The sequence below is a fragment of the Carassius auratus genome, chromosome 33 (assembly GCF_003368295.1).
Source record: "Carassius auratus strain Wakin chromosome 33, ASM336829v1, whole genome shotgun sequence".
NCBI lineage: Eukaryota > Metazoa > Chordata > Actinopteri > Cypriniformes > Cyprinidae > Carassius > Carassius auratus.
Window position 1 is genome coordinate 2,472,275 of NC_039275.1, and position 17,074 is coordinate 2,489,348.

A 17,074-nucleotide genomic window follows, 5' to 3' on the forward strand; every position below is an offset into this window, starting at 1 on the left:
TCTTCAGAAATCATGAAAATATACTGATCTGCTGCTCAAGAAACATTTCTGATTATTATCAATATTGAAAACAGTTGTGCTGCATCATATTTTTGTGGAAACGGCAATGCATTTTATTTGTCAGGATTCATTGATGAATAGAAAGTACAGCAATTATTCGTAATAGAAATCTTTGTAGCATTATAAATGTCTTTACTCTCACTTTTGTGCTTTTTGCTCAATAATTTACCCTTTGAAAGCTGAAAACGCAATGACTAGGCTGTGCCTGACAAATCTCCCTAGTTTAAACTTACGTGTCTAACTCGGATAGACACTGGAAACTGAAGATTGTCTCCGCCATCTTGGCTCTATCAAAAGTCTTTCTTTCTGTCTTTCCTCTTTATTCACACCTTTAACCTCTCACCTCTCTTCTTTCTCACGTCTCATCCCGCTCTTACATAACAAAGATGTGTTATTTCCGCCCTTTGTCTTGAGATTCGTTCATCAATATGCCACAGCTGAGCCGCTCTTCAAAGGTGAAGCGAATCTGGCCCGAGGTCATGAGGCACACGTTTCACTCATAAACTCTAGTGCTGCTTTGAACGGTAGTTCGGTTGTGAAAAATCAGCGCCGGCCATCAGTAAACCAAGCTTTCGGATCCGACTGACTGTATATGTGGCTTTCCAGTCACATGTCTCATGAGCTTACAATCCACTAAGCTCCATCAGGGATTCTGTTAAGAATCTCAAATCCATTTTTCCCCTTTATCATAAAACCAGTAAATCTCAAAAGTCAGGTTACAACCTACAAAAAGGTGATGAAAAGTTGAAAGCTGGTGTTTTTGTTCAAACTTCTCTTGGTTTTGAAGTTTAATGTGTGTTCATGCAAAAATGTGTGACTGCTGTGCCAATAATGAGGCCACTTGATTAATCTGCAGCTAGATTATCTTTGCAATAATTGCCAGCCAGCAATAACAAGACCTCCCAGAGTGTGTATGTGTGTGTGTATGATAAAATACGGATTGCATGATTGTCCTGTATTATAAAAGCAACACTGCGATGCCCACAATCTGACGTACATCATGAATTAGTTTCCGTGCTTTCATGATTTGATTTTTTTCTGTCTTGGGAGCAGAATCACTAATGCTCATAAAAATGAATAGCTCAAATTCAACCTTCTTTCTTGTTTTGTACTTATTTTGTTTAAGTAAAGTTAGAGTCAAATAGAAACGCAACCTAAATCGGATTAAACATTGTGTAAAATCTTCATATATTCACAAAATTTCAATGCATTATGACTTTTTAGCATAGAACAAAATTGCTGGATTAAACTGAACACATGCACTCTTCTGCTCACCAGGGCTGCATTTATTTGATTAAAAATACAGTTAAAACAGCAAAGTTGTGAAATATTATTATAATTTAAATGTAATTTATTTAAAAATTTAATTTATTCCTGTGATGCAAAGCACATTTTTCCTGCCTCTGGAATAGAAACATGTATGATCATAAAAATTAAGAACTCTGGGCAAATATTCACAGTTTTCACAGCATGATGACTTTTTGTAGAATTTGTACATGTACATTAATGAAGTCTCTTCTCTTCTGCCCCCCAAGGCTGCATTTATTAGTTTAAAAATAGTTAAATAAGTAATATTGTGAGATATTATAATTTAAAATAACTGGTCCATTGTTTAATATATTTTAAAATGTTATGCATTAACAAAATGGAAACAAAACCTAACAAACAGCATGCAAAATGTTCAAATAATCACTATATTGAATGATTATACATATAGAATATTCATTTTACATTTTAGAATAGCACGCATATAATACAGTTTAAATGTTAGGAGTCAAAAATTTTTTTTTTAGTGTCTTCTGCTCACCATTTATTTGTAAATATTACTATTTAAATATTACTGTAAAAACTGTAATATTATGCAATATTTGAGTGTTTTCTGCTGTAATATATCTTAAAATGTAATTGATTCTTATGATGGTGAAGCAGAATTTTCTTGTCTTGGGAGTAGAAACACTCGTGATCATAAAAATCTGTCAGTATTATATCTGACAACATGCTTTCACTGTGACGACTTCCAGCCCGCTGTCTCTGAATCAAACACACTTTCACTTTCAGAGTGTTTCTGGGTGGTTGTGTGTGTGTGTGTGAGATCTCTCATTTATTAGGAATGGTGAAAATGGAGGAAAGCATTTCCAGGAAAATGAAAGATAAACAGCATTGTTCCCTCCCTGTCGAGACCCTCGCTCTCCTCTTGATGTCAAACACACTCACACACAACAGTTTGTTCCTCATCAGTATTTTTAGTTTTAGTTTTTAGAATGAATTTATTTTGATTGTGTAAATGAAATATTCTGTCATTATGTGTTTAAACAACATACACTACTATTCAAAAGTTTGGGGTCATTAAGTCTTTCTTTAAATTCTTAATGACCCCAAAAATTAATACTTACATTCAGCAAGGATGCATTAAATAGAACAAAAGTGACATTATTAATATTACAAAATTTTTTCAAATAAATTCTGTTTTTGTGAATTCTCTATTGCTAGAAAACGTTGGCCTATTAAGGTTTACAGAAAAATATGAAGCAGCACTGAGCACAATATATTTTATACTTGTTAATAATCAGAAATGTTTCTTGTGCATTTAATCAGCATATTAGAATTATTTCTTAAGGATCATGTGACACTGAGGAGGAATGGCTATAAACTAAGTATTCAATAGATATTATTAAAATATATTAAAGTTAAACCTATTCTAAAAGTCTTAAATGTATTTATTAAATTATATCTATCTATCTATCTATCTATCTATCTATTTTTCTTCATTTAGTTGTATCATCAAGTGGGAGCATCATGTCACATGGAGAAAAAGGAAAGGTAAGATTCAGTTTAAAGGTGAAGTGTGTAATTGTTTTGGATATTAAGATGTTTAATGTTCATAGTCTTTGTAAATATGTCATTAATATGTATTTTAGCATGACATGGCATGTCAAAGTCTGATTAAACCAATGGAGTGAGTTTGTGGGTGGGACTATCAGTTTGCTCAACCAATAGAAGTTGAAGGAAGCGTTTGGGAGATAATGCTTTTATCTAGTTATTATGCTTTTGCATTTGGAGTAACGTACTTCACATTTAACTCTTAAACACGTACATATTAAACTTTATTTGTCTCAGTGTAATCGTTCTGATGTGTTTCTAGTTGCCTGATGCTGCAGGATATGTGGGATTTGCCAACCTGCCCAATCAGGTGCACAGGAAGTCTGTGAAGAAAGGCTTTGAGTTTACACTGATGGTAGTCGGTGAGGAACATATAAACACACACATGGATCCAGACAGACACACACTGTGCTTTTAATTGTCTGTTATTTGTCATTTCAGGAGAGTCTGGTCTTGGCAAATCAACCCTGATCAACAGCCTCTTCCTGACTGACCTCTACCCAGAGCGCTATATACCTGGAGCAGCAGGTAAAACACACAAACACACACACACACACACACACTCACACACACACACACACACACACACACTGCTCTACTGAGGTCTTCATTGTGTCCAAGACTGAAATGATCCCTTGCGGTTATGAGAAAAGCCTCTGTAGATTAACTTTTTATTGACCTGAAAAGTATGTGAACTCTCAAAACGCACGTAAATATATTTCTCAGATAATGAAATATCTTAGAATATTTAAATTGCAGTATTTCTGGGGGTCTTGAAAGTTGTAATTCACCTTTCCACAAATGAAAACCTTAAAGGGATACTCATTTGAAATTAAAATGTCGTCATTAATCGGTTACCCCCATGTCGTTCCAAACCCGTAAAAGCTCTGTTCATCTTTGTATAAAAATTTAAGGATGAAAACCTGGAGCTTGAGACTGTCCCATAGACTGTCATATAAATAAAAGTGTCGAGGTCCATAAAAGGTATGAGGAGTCATCATCAGAATACTCCATCTGGCGTCAGACGTGCAATCTGGGTTATATGAAGCGACAGAAACACTTTTTGTAAGCGAAGAAAACAAAGATAACGACTTTATTAAATAATTCCTTTGTCAATGGCTTCCTCTGTGTCACTCCATATCACCGTATGCTGCATATGCTCTTCTGTGTCATTCGTGCCACAAGGATGAAATAGGATTTTTTCTTTGCTTACAAAAAGTGTTCCTGTCCCCGCATTTATATATTTATTTTATATTTCATGTAAAATTGATTGAAAAGTAATAGGCGGTGTTTTCAAACTAAGTTTTCTAATTAAAATGTATTTTATGCTCCCTAGACAATAGACATTACATTTAGAGATCATATTGACGTATATGTTCCCTTCCATTTATACCTTAAATTTCCTTTACTTTAAGTCTTAAATTTACCATCATAAAATCTACAGATACCCTTTAATTGTAAAACATACAAGCATTTTTCAATAAAACATTTCACAAATAGAGGTGTTTTGTTTTAAATTATAATTTATACGACATTCTGTTCTATTCTATTTATTGCATATTTCGCCTAATGCAATGAATTAAGAACTTTTTTTTTATGTGTCCAAATGCTTTTTCGTGTAAAGTAATATTTTCTTCAGCAAGATGCTGCTCCCGGTGGAATGCAGAACATTTCTGATTTAAATGCTCAATGTCTATTCAATACCTTTTAAATCTATCTGTTGAGCATTTTGTCTATTAAAGCTCTCTAGAGTAAAAGGTGGGTATCAAGAAAGCAATCCCATCTTAAGCCCAGGGCTTCCTCCCAGAGGATCTCAGAACATGCTCATTAATCTGTTTCATGGTTCAGATTTTTTATTTGATTTGTCTTGATGTGCCTCCTCAAGTGTTTCTCTGAGCTTGAGTGTTTTGTTCTGATGGTTTTTTGTTTTGTATTTGCAGAGAAGATTGAGCGCACGGTCCAGATTGAAGCGTCCACGGTGGAAATCGAGGAGAGGGGAGTGAAGCTCCGCCTTACTGTGGTGGACACGCCTGGATACGGAGACGCCATAAACAGCCAGGACTGGTCAGTATGTGTTTACTTGTGGTGGTTTTGCACTGAATGGTACGGCTCGGATCGGGTCAGTTCGTGTTTGCACTGCAGTTTAGTACCGCGGGATCATAGACGTTGTTATAGTTGTGCCACCTATACTGCCTCGATCTCCCGAAAAACTTTTCATTCCGTGTCGTCCCATCAAGCTCTCACTGGATCCACACCTTGGCTATCAACGAGAGGAACATCTGTACTTCCTCTACAGACCACTAAAGCCGCTTTATTTTGTTGTTTAAAAAATGTGCGCTCGTTCGAATCTAGGGGTGCTCCGATCACGATCGGCCGATCGTTAATGCGCATTTCATCAGTAAAGCCAGTTCTCTAATCAGCGGTTAATTCCATCAGGTGCGTGATTTCACATAAAGCAGCTGTTACTACACAGAGCCGTTGTTAACTGAGAAGATGCGCCAATAAACGATGAAAATGAAGTGGATTTGCGCATCTACTCTATTAACAATGGCTCTGTGTAGTAACAGCTGCTCTATGTGAAATCAAGCACCTGATGGAATTAACCGCTGATTAGAAAACCGGCTTTACTGACGAGATACGCATAACGATCGGCCGATCGTGATCGGAGCACCCCTATTCGAAACTGTTGTGTTTTCAATGAAAAAAAGTCACGTTCGGTCCTCTAGAGAGTCTAGGGTCTCGTGTTACAAGTTCAATAACGCATGTAGTAGTGATTCTCTCCGTATGGTGAATCTCTGTAGTAGTGCCGTGCCGTACCATGCAGAGGAAAAGTGCCATTAGCTAAACTTGTCCTGAGGAGTGAGCTAAATCAGATCAAACCTCCCTTTGGAGACATCTGGAGACGTCTTCAATTAGAAGAATGATTCATACTTAAAATATATGTATTTTAATAACATATATACAGTTTTAATTGTTCTTGGAGATTTTAGCCAAGCAAATCTTTCCCGCGATCTCCCAAAATACAAATAGCACATCACAAATCACATCAGAGACAGTAATATATTGGATCAGTTACACCACAATCAAAGATGCATATCACTCTGTCCCACGGGGAGGCTCTCTGATCACTGTCTAGTTCATCTTATACAACCTACAGGCAGAAGCTGAAATCAGCTAAACCTGTAATAAAGACTGTTAAATGATGGACTAATGAAGCAGAGCCACAGATCAGGATGAGCTCACAGAGACTGTAACTTCATATATCAGCTAGTGAGGATATGTGCATCAACACCACGACATTCCTATCATTCAATAATGATAAAGCGTGGTTTACTGGGAAACTCAAAACAGCTTCGTCGTGCCAAGGAGGATCCTTACAGAAGTAGGGATAAAATATTGTATAACCAGGCCAGAATCAGACTAACAAAAGATATCAGAGTGGCTAAGAAAACTACTCTGAAAAGCTTAAAAACAGTTTTCATCTAACGACCCGGCATCAGTATGGACTGACCTGAGTAACATCAGGACACCATTCCTGTGGTCTGTGGAGATCAATAACTGACTGACAATCTCAGTAGAATATATAAGAGAAGTTATCAGAAAACAAATAAGAAATAAATAACAGCAATAAGCCATAACGATAAAAGCGGCTGTTTGTTTGCATGATTTGTTAAATATTTAAATCCAAAAGCATTTATGTTTTACTATAATAAGTGATACATTGATCATAATTAATTAATTTATCAGGATTGAAAATTAATCTCACAGAAATAAAGTGTTATGAACATAGCCTGCTTATTCAGTCGAGTCTGTTTCTGTTGATTTGTATTTACAGTAGCCTATATACATCACATTTAGAAAGAATTATAATTTCTTTATTTTTACAAAAGCTCCAGAACAAAAAACATCATTATGTTTTTCTGACATAGGGTACGAGGAGCTTAACTCTCGAGACAAGGTTTGTGACAGATAAAATATGCTACTAAATAAATAAACGATCATTATAGAAATTAAGAAGCTGACGTCTGATTTCGAAGTGGTTGCATTTAGCATATTTACTATGGTAACGTTAATGCCTAGCGTGCACAGTCTTTTGCATCGCTTATGAATATTTCTGCTTTCTATGGTGATAATAATCCACATCAGATCAAGTTATTTCAAACACCCACTGCTGACAGAATTGAGTTTTGAGCTCAACTTATTTGAAAAAGTTTTTAATGCTGTTGTTAAAGCTGTTATCTTTCTGAAATGATCCGCGGCGCAGACGCTCTTCAGATGCAGAGAAACTCCACCTTTGTTCATAATCACTCCACTAACCCCAGCTGGCCCACGTTGGCCCAAGGTTTTCATCAGGCCATTCTCCAAAAAAAAGTTCTCCAAAAAAAAAGGATAATAATTTGAATGTATGAATGCATCTTGATATGTTTGGATGTTTCTTTAAAGCTGAAACATTTAGAGATGTTAAGATTTCTACCATGCAAACTGTCTAACAGCAAAATCACAGCATGCAAATTAAAGATCTGTTGCTTAAAATAAAGCAGTAGATCTCGACCAGATGCCATCTTGGCCCATTCCAACTTTTCATTTCCCCTAAACATAATGTGTGTTTACTATTGAATGCACTTGCATCAGTGCTGATGTCGTGTCTCTGAGATAGATGAACTAGCCGTTTATTATCACAGATATCTACCATTAAATTAGACCTTGCATTTAATTATGACCTCTTGAATGGTAGACTGGACTGGTTATTAATTTAATACCCAATGTTTTGCGTTTGTGTATCTGCATAACAGAGATTATTTACACAATTGCACTTGACTGTAGACTGAAGGCAGCTGTTGTCTCTTGTTGGTCTATTGGTCATTGAGCCCTGCGGAGGAATGCTTAGAAAGTCCTGTTTGAAAGAGCAATATCCTCCCCATCTCTTACCCACACACTTCTCAAGCTGATGATGAAAATGTGCCATCCATGTTACCTACCTACTGTCATGTCATTTCCTCATGCCATGTCTTCTTCTCCTTCAGCCTCTTGATAAGGCTGCGGTCTCAGTGCCAATTCATGCATGAGGTCTATCAGAAGACGCAGAAGAGGCTTAGTTCTGGTTAGGGGTTTAGTTGCATTTGCAGTATTTTGTTTACAGTCTGGTGACTGTAGAGCAAAAGGGAAGCTGGTGGCGAGACTTTAAATAACTAAGAGTTGATGTATTCAACAGTTATAGTGAGGCTAATTATAGTTAAAAATAACTTAACGGTAAAATCTGATCTGACTCTTTCTGTCTACAGCAAGCACAACTGATCATCTGACCACATGACAAGTTGACAACAAGCAACAAAACTAACATCAGATGTCATCTCCTTTGGTGTTGATTCCAGCATTGTGTTTTTTAAGACCATGAGAAGCACACTTTTGACTAGTTCATTGAGTGTTTTGTATTGAGTGTGATCAGACAGTGTGTAAATTTTTCTTTGGGACGTTATCTGTTATCCCACAGGAAGCACGCACAGATCAACACGAGCACTGGAGTTTTTTCAGTGTTTCTGCTGCTTTGGGCACAATTATGTTAATGACTGCAAAAAGTGGATGTTTATTTTGCCTTTTTTTTAAATCATTCAACGCCTCTTTTTTAGTTTTGGTTTTAGTTTCATTATTGCTGTATTACTCATCCCTCCGTTTGTATAAAAGACTTTTAGAGGGTTTAAAAACACAAATGTGATGCTTGGAAGCAACATTTAGGTGCATAAATTATATACACACTAACATTCAAAAGTTTGGGATTTTTTTAAATGTTTTTGAAATACACCTGTTCTGATCACTGAGGCTGCATTTATTCAATCAAAGATACAGTACAACCAGTAATTTTCTGAAATATTAATACAATTTAAAATTCACGCATGAGTTCTATCAAAAGACACACGAGTCGCTTAGTTCTGTTTAGGGGTTTAGTTTAGTTTGCAATATGTTGTTTAGATTAGTCTGGAGACTGAAGAGCAAAAGGGAAGCTGGTGGCGAGGCTTTAAATAACTAAGAGTTGATGCAGTTATAGTAAGGCTAAATAGTCTTTTTTGTTGTTGGTGGTGAATTAAAATAAACGTCAGCTGAAACAAATTAAAATGGAAAAACATTTGTAAAAAATTATTCCAGGCAAGCCAGCATTTCTCATTTTAGTTTTAACTTGATGTTTTAAAAACTAAAAGTTAAAAAAATTAAATAATAATAAATAAATGTTTTGGTTATTTAACCTTGTGTACTAAAAAACTAAATAAAAACAGAAATAAAAATTATTAAAAACTGATTAAATATGTTAAAACTAAAAACAATTCTGAAAACAACTAAATTATTAACATTTACATTAAAAAAAATAAGTTAACACTGGTGCATGTGGTCAGTCTATGCTGGACAGGAGCCTGTAAACATGATGTTGTGGAGCGTTTATATAAGCTTTATTTGGACAGTGTTTTTTGTCATCATTTCTAAGTGTGTTCAGATATTTCATGATTAGATAGTTTTTTCTTCTTTTTTTCATATTCGCATCCTATGCTTGTTTAATACAATCACAAGCTTTTATGTCTTAGTATTTCCTTTCAGCTTGTTCTCTGATATTTTTTTTTCTGTTCAACAGCTTTAAGACGATCATCCACTATATTGATAATCAGTTTGAGCGATACCTGCATGATGAGAGCGGACTGAACCGCAGACACATCGTTGACAACAGAGTGCACTGCTGCTTTTACTTCATCTCTCCATTTGGACACGGGTAAAATGCACATTTTCTACCTTTCATCATCATCAGTCAATAAAACATTTTGTTCTTGCAAAAAGTGGCTTTAGCCTTCAATTAAGGCCAGTTTACAGTGAAGGTATGCATTAAAGCAACATCAATCACCAACAAAAACCACAGGCGAAAATTTCATAAAAAATTTGCACTTTAAAGTTCAAAAGTGACATGAAGAAGTTATGGAAAGTAAGAAGTGTTTTTTACCTGTATGTTTTGGGGAATGTGTGGCATTTATTTGATCATATTTTTTTACAATTTTTTTTAAATACTTCAAAAATACTTTAAAATTCAATAAAGATATGTTATACACAAAGTGACATTAATCTTCCATCAAAAATTACAGCCAATTTTTTTACAAGCCTCTGAGAAATGAAAAGCCGAAAAAATCACGTTAACTGTTCACACTGAGCGTGATGATTAAAATGTTCATTGGCCTTGAATTGGCAGCAAAAAAATGCAACCAAACAGTCACATGATTCCAGGGTCAAATTTGGTGGACATATACAATAGGGCTCGAAAGTTTGGGCACCCCTTGCAGAATCTGTGAAAATGCGAGTCATTTTCAAAAAATAAGAGAGATCATACTAAATGCATGTTATATTTTATTTAGTACTGTCCTGAGTACGATATTGTAAAGATATTAACATTAAGTCCACAAGACAAAAATGCTGAAATTATTAAAATAACCCCACTCAAAAGTTTGGGAACCCTTGGTTCTTAATACTGTGTTACAGTATACATCTTGTTTCATTCAGATTCATTCAGATCTTACTGACCCACTTTTTGATTTGTGCTTCCATTTGTGCTTGTTTTCCCAGCTTGAAGCCTCTGGATGTTGAATTTATGAAGGCAATCCACAGCAAAGTCAACATCGTCCCTGTGATCGCCAAAGCTGATACGCTCACGCTGAGAGAGAGAGACCGTCTCAAGAGAAGGGTGAGGATCTGACTCTCTCGGTCTACAACAAGCACAACTGATCATCTGACCGCATTACTAGTTGACAACAAGCCACAAAACTAACAACAGATGTTATATATTTGATCTTCTTTGGTGTTGATTCCAACATTGAGCTTTTTAAGACCATTAGAAACACACTTTTGACTAGTGCATTGAGTGTTTGGTGAACAGACAGTGTGTAACTGTAGCATGGGGTGTGTACATGCATTCACACACACTATGGACTGTGTCTGAAGCGGGGTCAGATGTGTGTCGACCTGCATGCTCTGCAGGGTAAGTTGGACACTGATTATGTGGCATTTTTCTGGCTCCACTTCTTTTGGACGTTATCTGTTATCCCACAGGAAGCACGCACAGATCAACACGAGCGCTGGAGTTTTTTCAGGGTTTCTGCTTCTGCTTTTAGCACAATTATGTTAATGACTGCTAATGGTGGATGGTTATTTTGCCATTTTGTTTAAAATGATACACCGCCTCTGTTTGAGTTTTGGTTTTGGTTTCATTATTGCTTTATTACTCATCCCTCCGATTGTAAAAAAAGACTTTTAGAGAGTTTAAAAACACAAATGTGTTGCATAGAAGCAACATTTAGGTGGATAAATTATATACACACAGTTTGGGATTGGTAAGATTTTTTTTTAATGTTTTTGAAAGACACCTGTTCTTCTTTCGAGGCTGCATTTATTCAATCAAACATACAGTAAAATCAGTAATTCTATGAAACATTAATACAATTTAAAATAACTGTTTTCTATGTGAATATATTGTAAAATGTATTTTATTCTTGAGATCAAAGCTGAATTTTCAGCATCATTCCTCCAGTCTTCAGTATAATACGATCCTTCAGAAATCATTTTAATATGCTGATTAGCTGCTCAAGAAACACTTCTTCTTATTATCAATGTTAAAAAAAGAAAAAAAAAAGATACATTTAAATTTTCAGGATTCTTATCTATAATTTGAATTTCAGTTCCGTTTGTAATTAGATACGAAACTGTAACATTATGAATGTCTTTACTATTACTTTTGAACTAAATCTGCCCTCGCTGATTAAAACTATTAGTTTATTTAAAAAAAGCACAACACAAAAAGTCTTACTGACCCCAAACTTTATACTTTAACTTATAAATAACATGGCTGTAATTTAAGTGAGCAACTTGGTCAACTATAGTAGTTGCCTTAACACTAGCTATTTTCATCTTTGGTTTGTGTCTTTTTACAGAAGAAAAATGTGCTTTCATTGTGTCATTGTGTTGTTTATATAATGTGAAGTCTTCTGTCTTTTCCTGTAGCTCAGCGTGTTGCAAGTCATTAGATTTTACATGACAAAAGAGCCTTAACGAGACAATAGTGTAGCAATTTGTCCTCCGTCCCCCACATTCACTAACCTAAACCCCTGCTAAACCCTGAGACACCTGCTGATCAGTGACTTACACCAGATAAAAGCCAAGTAGTTACCCAACTCTTCTCATTTATGTCTTGAGGTTAGGCCATTCTGATTAGACGTGCCAATTGACCTCTGTCAGCATCTTATACGTGTGTGTCCGTGCATGTAACCATCGCCTCATTACTGAAAACGGTCTGTTTTGGATAAGATTGATGGAATCTAGTCCACATCCTGCAATCATTGCATGAACGTGCATCTAATTCTCAAGGAAATACCAGTTAAACCGTCTCCACCGTCAGCCGTTTCGAGCTAAATGACCCTAACACATGACCTAAGTCAATGTGTGTGTGTGTGTGTGTGTTCTTTGCTGTACAAACGTGGGGTTTCTGTCACTCTTGATCCAATGCACTTCCTCGATGGCTCATAACACACAGAAAGTCACAGGGCTTCATTGCTTGGTCCATTTTTAAAACGGCTTTGGATACTGAATGCTTGTGTTTTTAGTAGTTCCCTTTATTCGCCTACTCCTTAGATGACAGTTTTCTATTCCTGCAGGTAATTTCAAAACACATTTTCATGCTGTTTATTGCTCATATGATGAAATTATACAGATGCTATTAAGCTCAAAAAAGGAACTGAAATACTATAAAATTAGTCCATACAGCTTATGCATCACAAGTCTTTTAAGGTCATACATACACTACCATTTTTTGAAAGAAATTAATAGTTTTACTCCGCAAATACACATTAAATTGATCAAAAGTAACAGTAAAGACATAATTATGGGTGCACCAATAACGATCATGCGCTCCTGTACTCATGTACTCATACTCGTGCTTGTGAAAAGTGCTGTGTCCAGACAAATTTTACTGTATTTTTTATTTAAAAAAAATACAGCCTTGATGAGCAAAAGAGACATCTTTTGAAAATATAACAAATCTTACTGACTCTTACAGAACTGTAAATTATCGTTCTTTGTGAAACAGCCCCAAATGTAGGTCGTTATTAATCATTGGCTGTCAAATCTCATTCTCACTAGTTAATAACAGAACATGCATGTATATGGCCGAACTTTTCCCTTAAGCTTTTTGTGAACAAACTACATGTTCCTATTGCTGAGAATCACACAACTACTTGAAACGTTGATTGTTTAGAACCTGAATGAAGGAAATTGCTCCATCAAACCTGAATGTCAGTGTGAATGAATTGGAGGAAGTTTAACGCTTGTTCTTTTCATTGGTACCTCCACAAATGCTTGAATCCTTTTTTGTTTTTGTTGTCAGAAAAAAGGAGGAACACACCCTTCAAATTTTTCTCTACCTTATCTTTTCCAAAGAAGACTGAGGTAAACTCTTGGACACAACTTCCAATCATCGACTCTGACTTATGTGGAAATGCAAGTCAGAGGTTTAGTATTTCCCACTCTGTTTCCCATAATCCTGCCATAAGAATGACAAATAACCCATTGTTTCCTCGCGGCCTGACTGATATTTATGTTTGATTTTCACCCTCACTTTCTCACCGTGATTGCTTTGCTCTCATTCTCTCACAGGAGAGATCTGCGCTCTTTCTCGCACCATCATGAAAGGGGAAGCAGCTTGTGTAGAACAATATGGCCTTCCTGTAATGTGTCAGACAGATTGGCAGGGAAAGCGGGTCAGCGGTGTGCAGGAGTGTTTTCTTATCTGAGACCAGAGTGAGGTCATAAAACCATGAAATATGTAAAATGTACTCGAGGGACGTTTAGGAGGCTCTCACTTCCTGATGAAGGAGTAATGTATACCGAAGAGCAGCAGATCTGGTCAATATGAGAAGGAAAGCCGAACTGACGCACATCTGGGGCGCGTATTCTCTAGTAGAGTTCAATGTGATTCCCACAAGCCAGATTGTAGGTGCATTGTTGTGTTTATGTGAATTTGAATGTTATTGTTGATGTTTGCTATGCTGCAATCCCCATCACGCTCATATCTCAGTCTCCAAACTATCAAAGCTTTCCTCTCTTTGTCCCTTCGGTTGGCTTAATGGGAGAAATGTACCAAAGCACCAGCTCGCGCTGTATGAGTGTGAGAAACCTTTCCTTTGCCAACCGTTACCAGCCTTGTTGTTTATAAAAACACAGTGGGGACGAAAAGTCTGAGAGCGCTTGTGAAAATGCATCTAATTTTTTATTTTTTTTTATTAACAGAGATGATTTTATTACAAATTATACCGTCAGCATAGCACTTTGTGTGAAAAAAGATGTATTTGAGAATCTGTTTGCACTTTTGCTTAAATTAATAACATCTTCAGCCCTGATATTTCTGATCATTCAATAGAAGCAAGAAAATATGATCAATGACATTCAGTTACTAATATAAATAAATATAATTTAAATAAAAAATTAGCTACTATATATGTGTTATATATATATATATATATATATATATATATATATATATATATATTAGAGGTGGGCATAGATTAATCTCACTGTGATCTTGAAATTAACCTAGATTAATCTAGATTAAAATGGCTCATTCGAATTCTGCAGAAGGCATTCAGAATATGTTACCCAAATAAAATTGACAAACAGTATGTCTTTGAGAAGGGGTTTATCAAGCTACATGGTGCATTAGAAAAGGGGCTCATCTCCTGTTTCCAAAATGCATCACAATGTGCTTGAAAAAGCTGTAAACCAATTCCACAGTGCACAAGGTGCAAACAACCGTACACCTGTTTCACACTTACTCCATCTGCAGTGCGTATGCATTGCATATTTTTTTCACGCACCCATGTTAATGGATTCCAGTTGCGTTCCAGGAGCGTTGCGTCTGCAGCAGTGCAGCGATTGTTTACGTACCGAGTAGTGAACTGCAAACGCGTCCTGTGTGAAAGCACATTGAGTCCGTGCTGCACCACATACGTAACGCACACGGACTGCATACGCACTGCAGACGGAGTATGTGTGAAACAGACGTGAGCCGTAGTTGGGGTCCTGGTGGAGGTTGTACCAGTGGGACCTGTTTGAAATTGTTTAATTTGTATGTTTGGTTATTTTTATTTTTTTGTGCTATTTACACAATGTTTAAGTTTTTTTTCAAGCTTGTAGGTGTCAAGGTACAGAAACCAAATAATTAAATGTAAAATAGCACTGGATAGTCTTTAATGTAAAAATGAAATATACAAGCAAACCTACATTTATTCAGACACCTTCAACATTTCTCACATTATTACAGTTTTGCTATATATATCAAAAAATATATCTGTGGTCTGAATAATTTTTGGTTTGACTGTTAAAACTACAAAGTAATTCAGTCAAGAGCAGTAAGTAATTTTCTTTCATTTTCTTGGATTAACATCACAGCAGCCAGTCGCTAAATTAGACGCGGTCACTTTAAGAGACCATGAACGCATCCAATATAATACACATCCCATTTTTTTCCTCAACTGTTTACTTTCACTTAAAGAATAATTGACAGTTTTTTTTTGCATAATTTCCAAGGTGGATATTTTGAAATATTTTGTATGTATTTGTCGGCACAAGAGCAAAAATAAGCAAATTCGATGTTCAAGTGTTTTGATACGCCTTTCTCTGCATGAGCCCTGAACACCAGAACACCGCAAGTACTGAATTGGGCTCTTTCACATTTTTTTGTTTGTTCAAACTGCGATTTGTATTTGTTCGTTCAGGTGCAGGAGGGACTTCGAGGAGAACTTCGCAGAAGAGAGCTCGGTTCAGTGTCGCTGTCCGTGATACTTGGCTCTCGATCTCTCTCTCCGCACCGAACACAGCGCGCGAGTAACCAGTTACTCTGTTCATCTTTTCTGCGTCTTGTGTTTGGATGCTTTAATGTTTAAATCGACAAGCGATAAGGCTTAAAAACATGTGAAAAAGATAAGCTTTCGTGACGATGCGCAGCAGTTACCCGTCAACTACCCTGGGCATCTTTTTAGGCGGTCCTCAGCGAGTCAGTTATATAAAATATCAAGGTGAAAGTCATCATAGCTTGCTTAGTATAGACCCAACTCCCAACCAACTTTGAGAAGAGATTAACGGCGATATTTTTTTTTTATCGCCCGATAAGAGTCTCACGTTAACGCAGCACATTAACGCCGATAACAGCCCACCACTAATATAATTTACATTATATAAATACATATCTGAATATTTTTTCATTATTATTTAAATAATTTTTTTTAGCTTTGCTTTACATTTTTTTACATTCTCACATTTTCTGTGTGTGTGACTATATATGATATAATTTATATTTATGGAATTACATATACAAATTAATTATAACTGAATATTTTGTAATTTTAGCTTTTTACTATTTAAGCTTTATATATATTTATGGAAACAAGTTTTCAATGTTGTCTCAGAGTTCCTGACCTCACGGTCTCCGTTTATGATTTTGTGGTCATACAGTCATTGTCTAAACACAGGGCTCTGGTGTTAAACATGCTGTTTACTGTACAGTGTATGAAACCCTTCTCCACAGAGCAGTGAGGTCACTTTGTTTTCAAGGCCAGCTCTTCATTTGACATTCATCTGATATTGTTATCATGTCACCCTCAACTGCAGAACTTAAAAGGGTGGATATCTCATGGTGTGGGTATGACTATGAGCACATTCCTCCCCTAAATGAGGGTGGGGTTATTTATTTGTGTTCTCAGGCAGAATGATTGCATCCTGGAGACTCACACTGTCCAGTACTGGTCACATAAGTGTTCAGTTACCATGGCTTGACCTTTGTTTAACACTCCAGTTGGTACAGTATGTTTTCTTTTTAAGAATAGAGTGGCCATAAAACAGGGACAAGCTTTTAGTACAACCTTCACTAAGAATGGCACAATCAAATCCAGTTCCTGTTGAATAAACCTGCTCTCATAGAAGCATATTTAAGGTTTTTAATTTAAAATTCACACAAAAATATTTTATTCCATGTTGTTCCTTATTTGTTTCAAAGTGAATTGCTTTTATAGAATACACAATGAATGTTGCACTTGTGAAGTATTTCAGGCCTCACAAAGGACAA

General features: G+C 36.1%; 1 protein-coding gene across 2 annotated transcripts in view; it reads left to right on the plus strand.

Moving 5' to 3' along the window:
* LOC113052718 (septin-2-like) overlaps positions 1 to 17,074 on the plus strand; it is a 30,863-nt gene that overhangs the window by 1,931 nt on the left and 11,858 nt on the right. For both annotated transcript variants that reach the window (XM_026217132.1, XM_026217134.1), the window contains exons 2-7: positions 2,834 to 2,880; positions 3,203 to 3,302; positions 3,382 to 3,468; positions 4,881 to 5,004; positions 9,560 to 9,694; positions 10,534 to 10,651. In XM_026217132.1, the coding sequence (XP_026072917.1) occupies positions 2,857 to 2,880; positions 3,203 to 3,302; positions 3,382 to 3,468; positions 4,881 to 5,004; positions 9,560 to 9,694; positions 10,534 to 10,651 (588 nt within the window). In that variant the 5' untranslated portion in view covers positions 2,834 to 2,856. The remainder of the gene's footprint in view (positions 1 to 2,833; positions 2,881 to 3,202; positions 3,303 to 3,381; positions 3,469 to 4,880; positions 5,005 to 9,559; positions 9,695 to 10,533; positions 10,652 to 17,074) is intronic.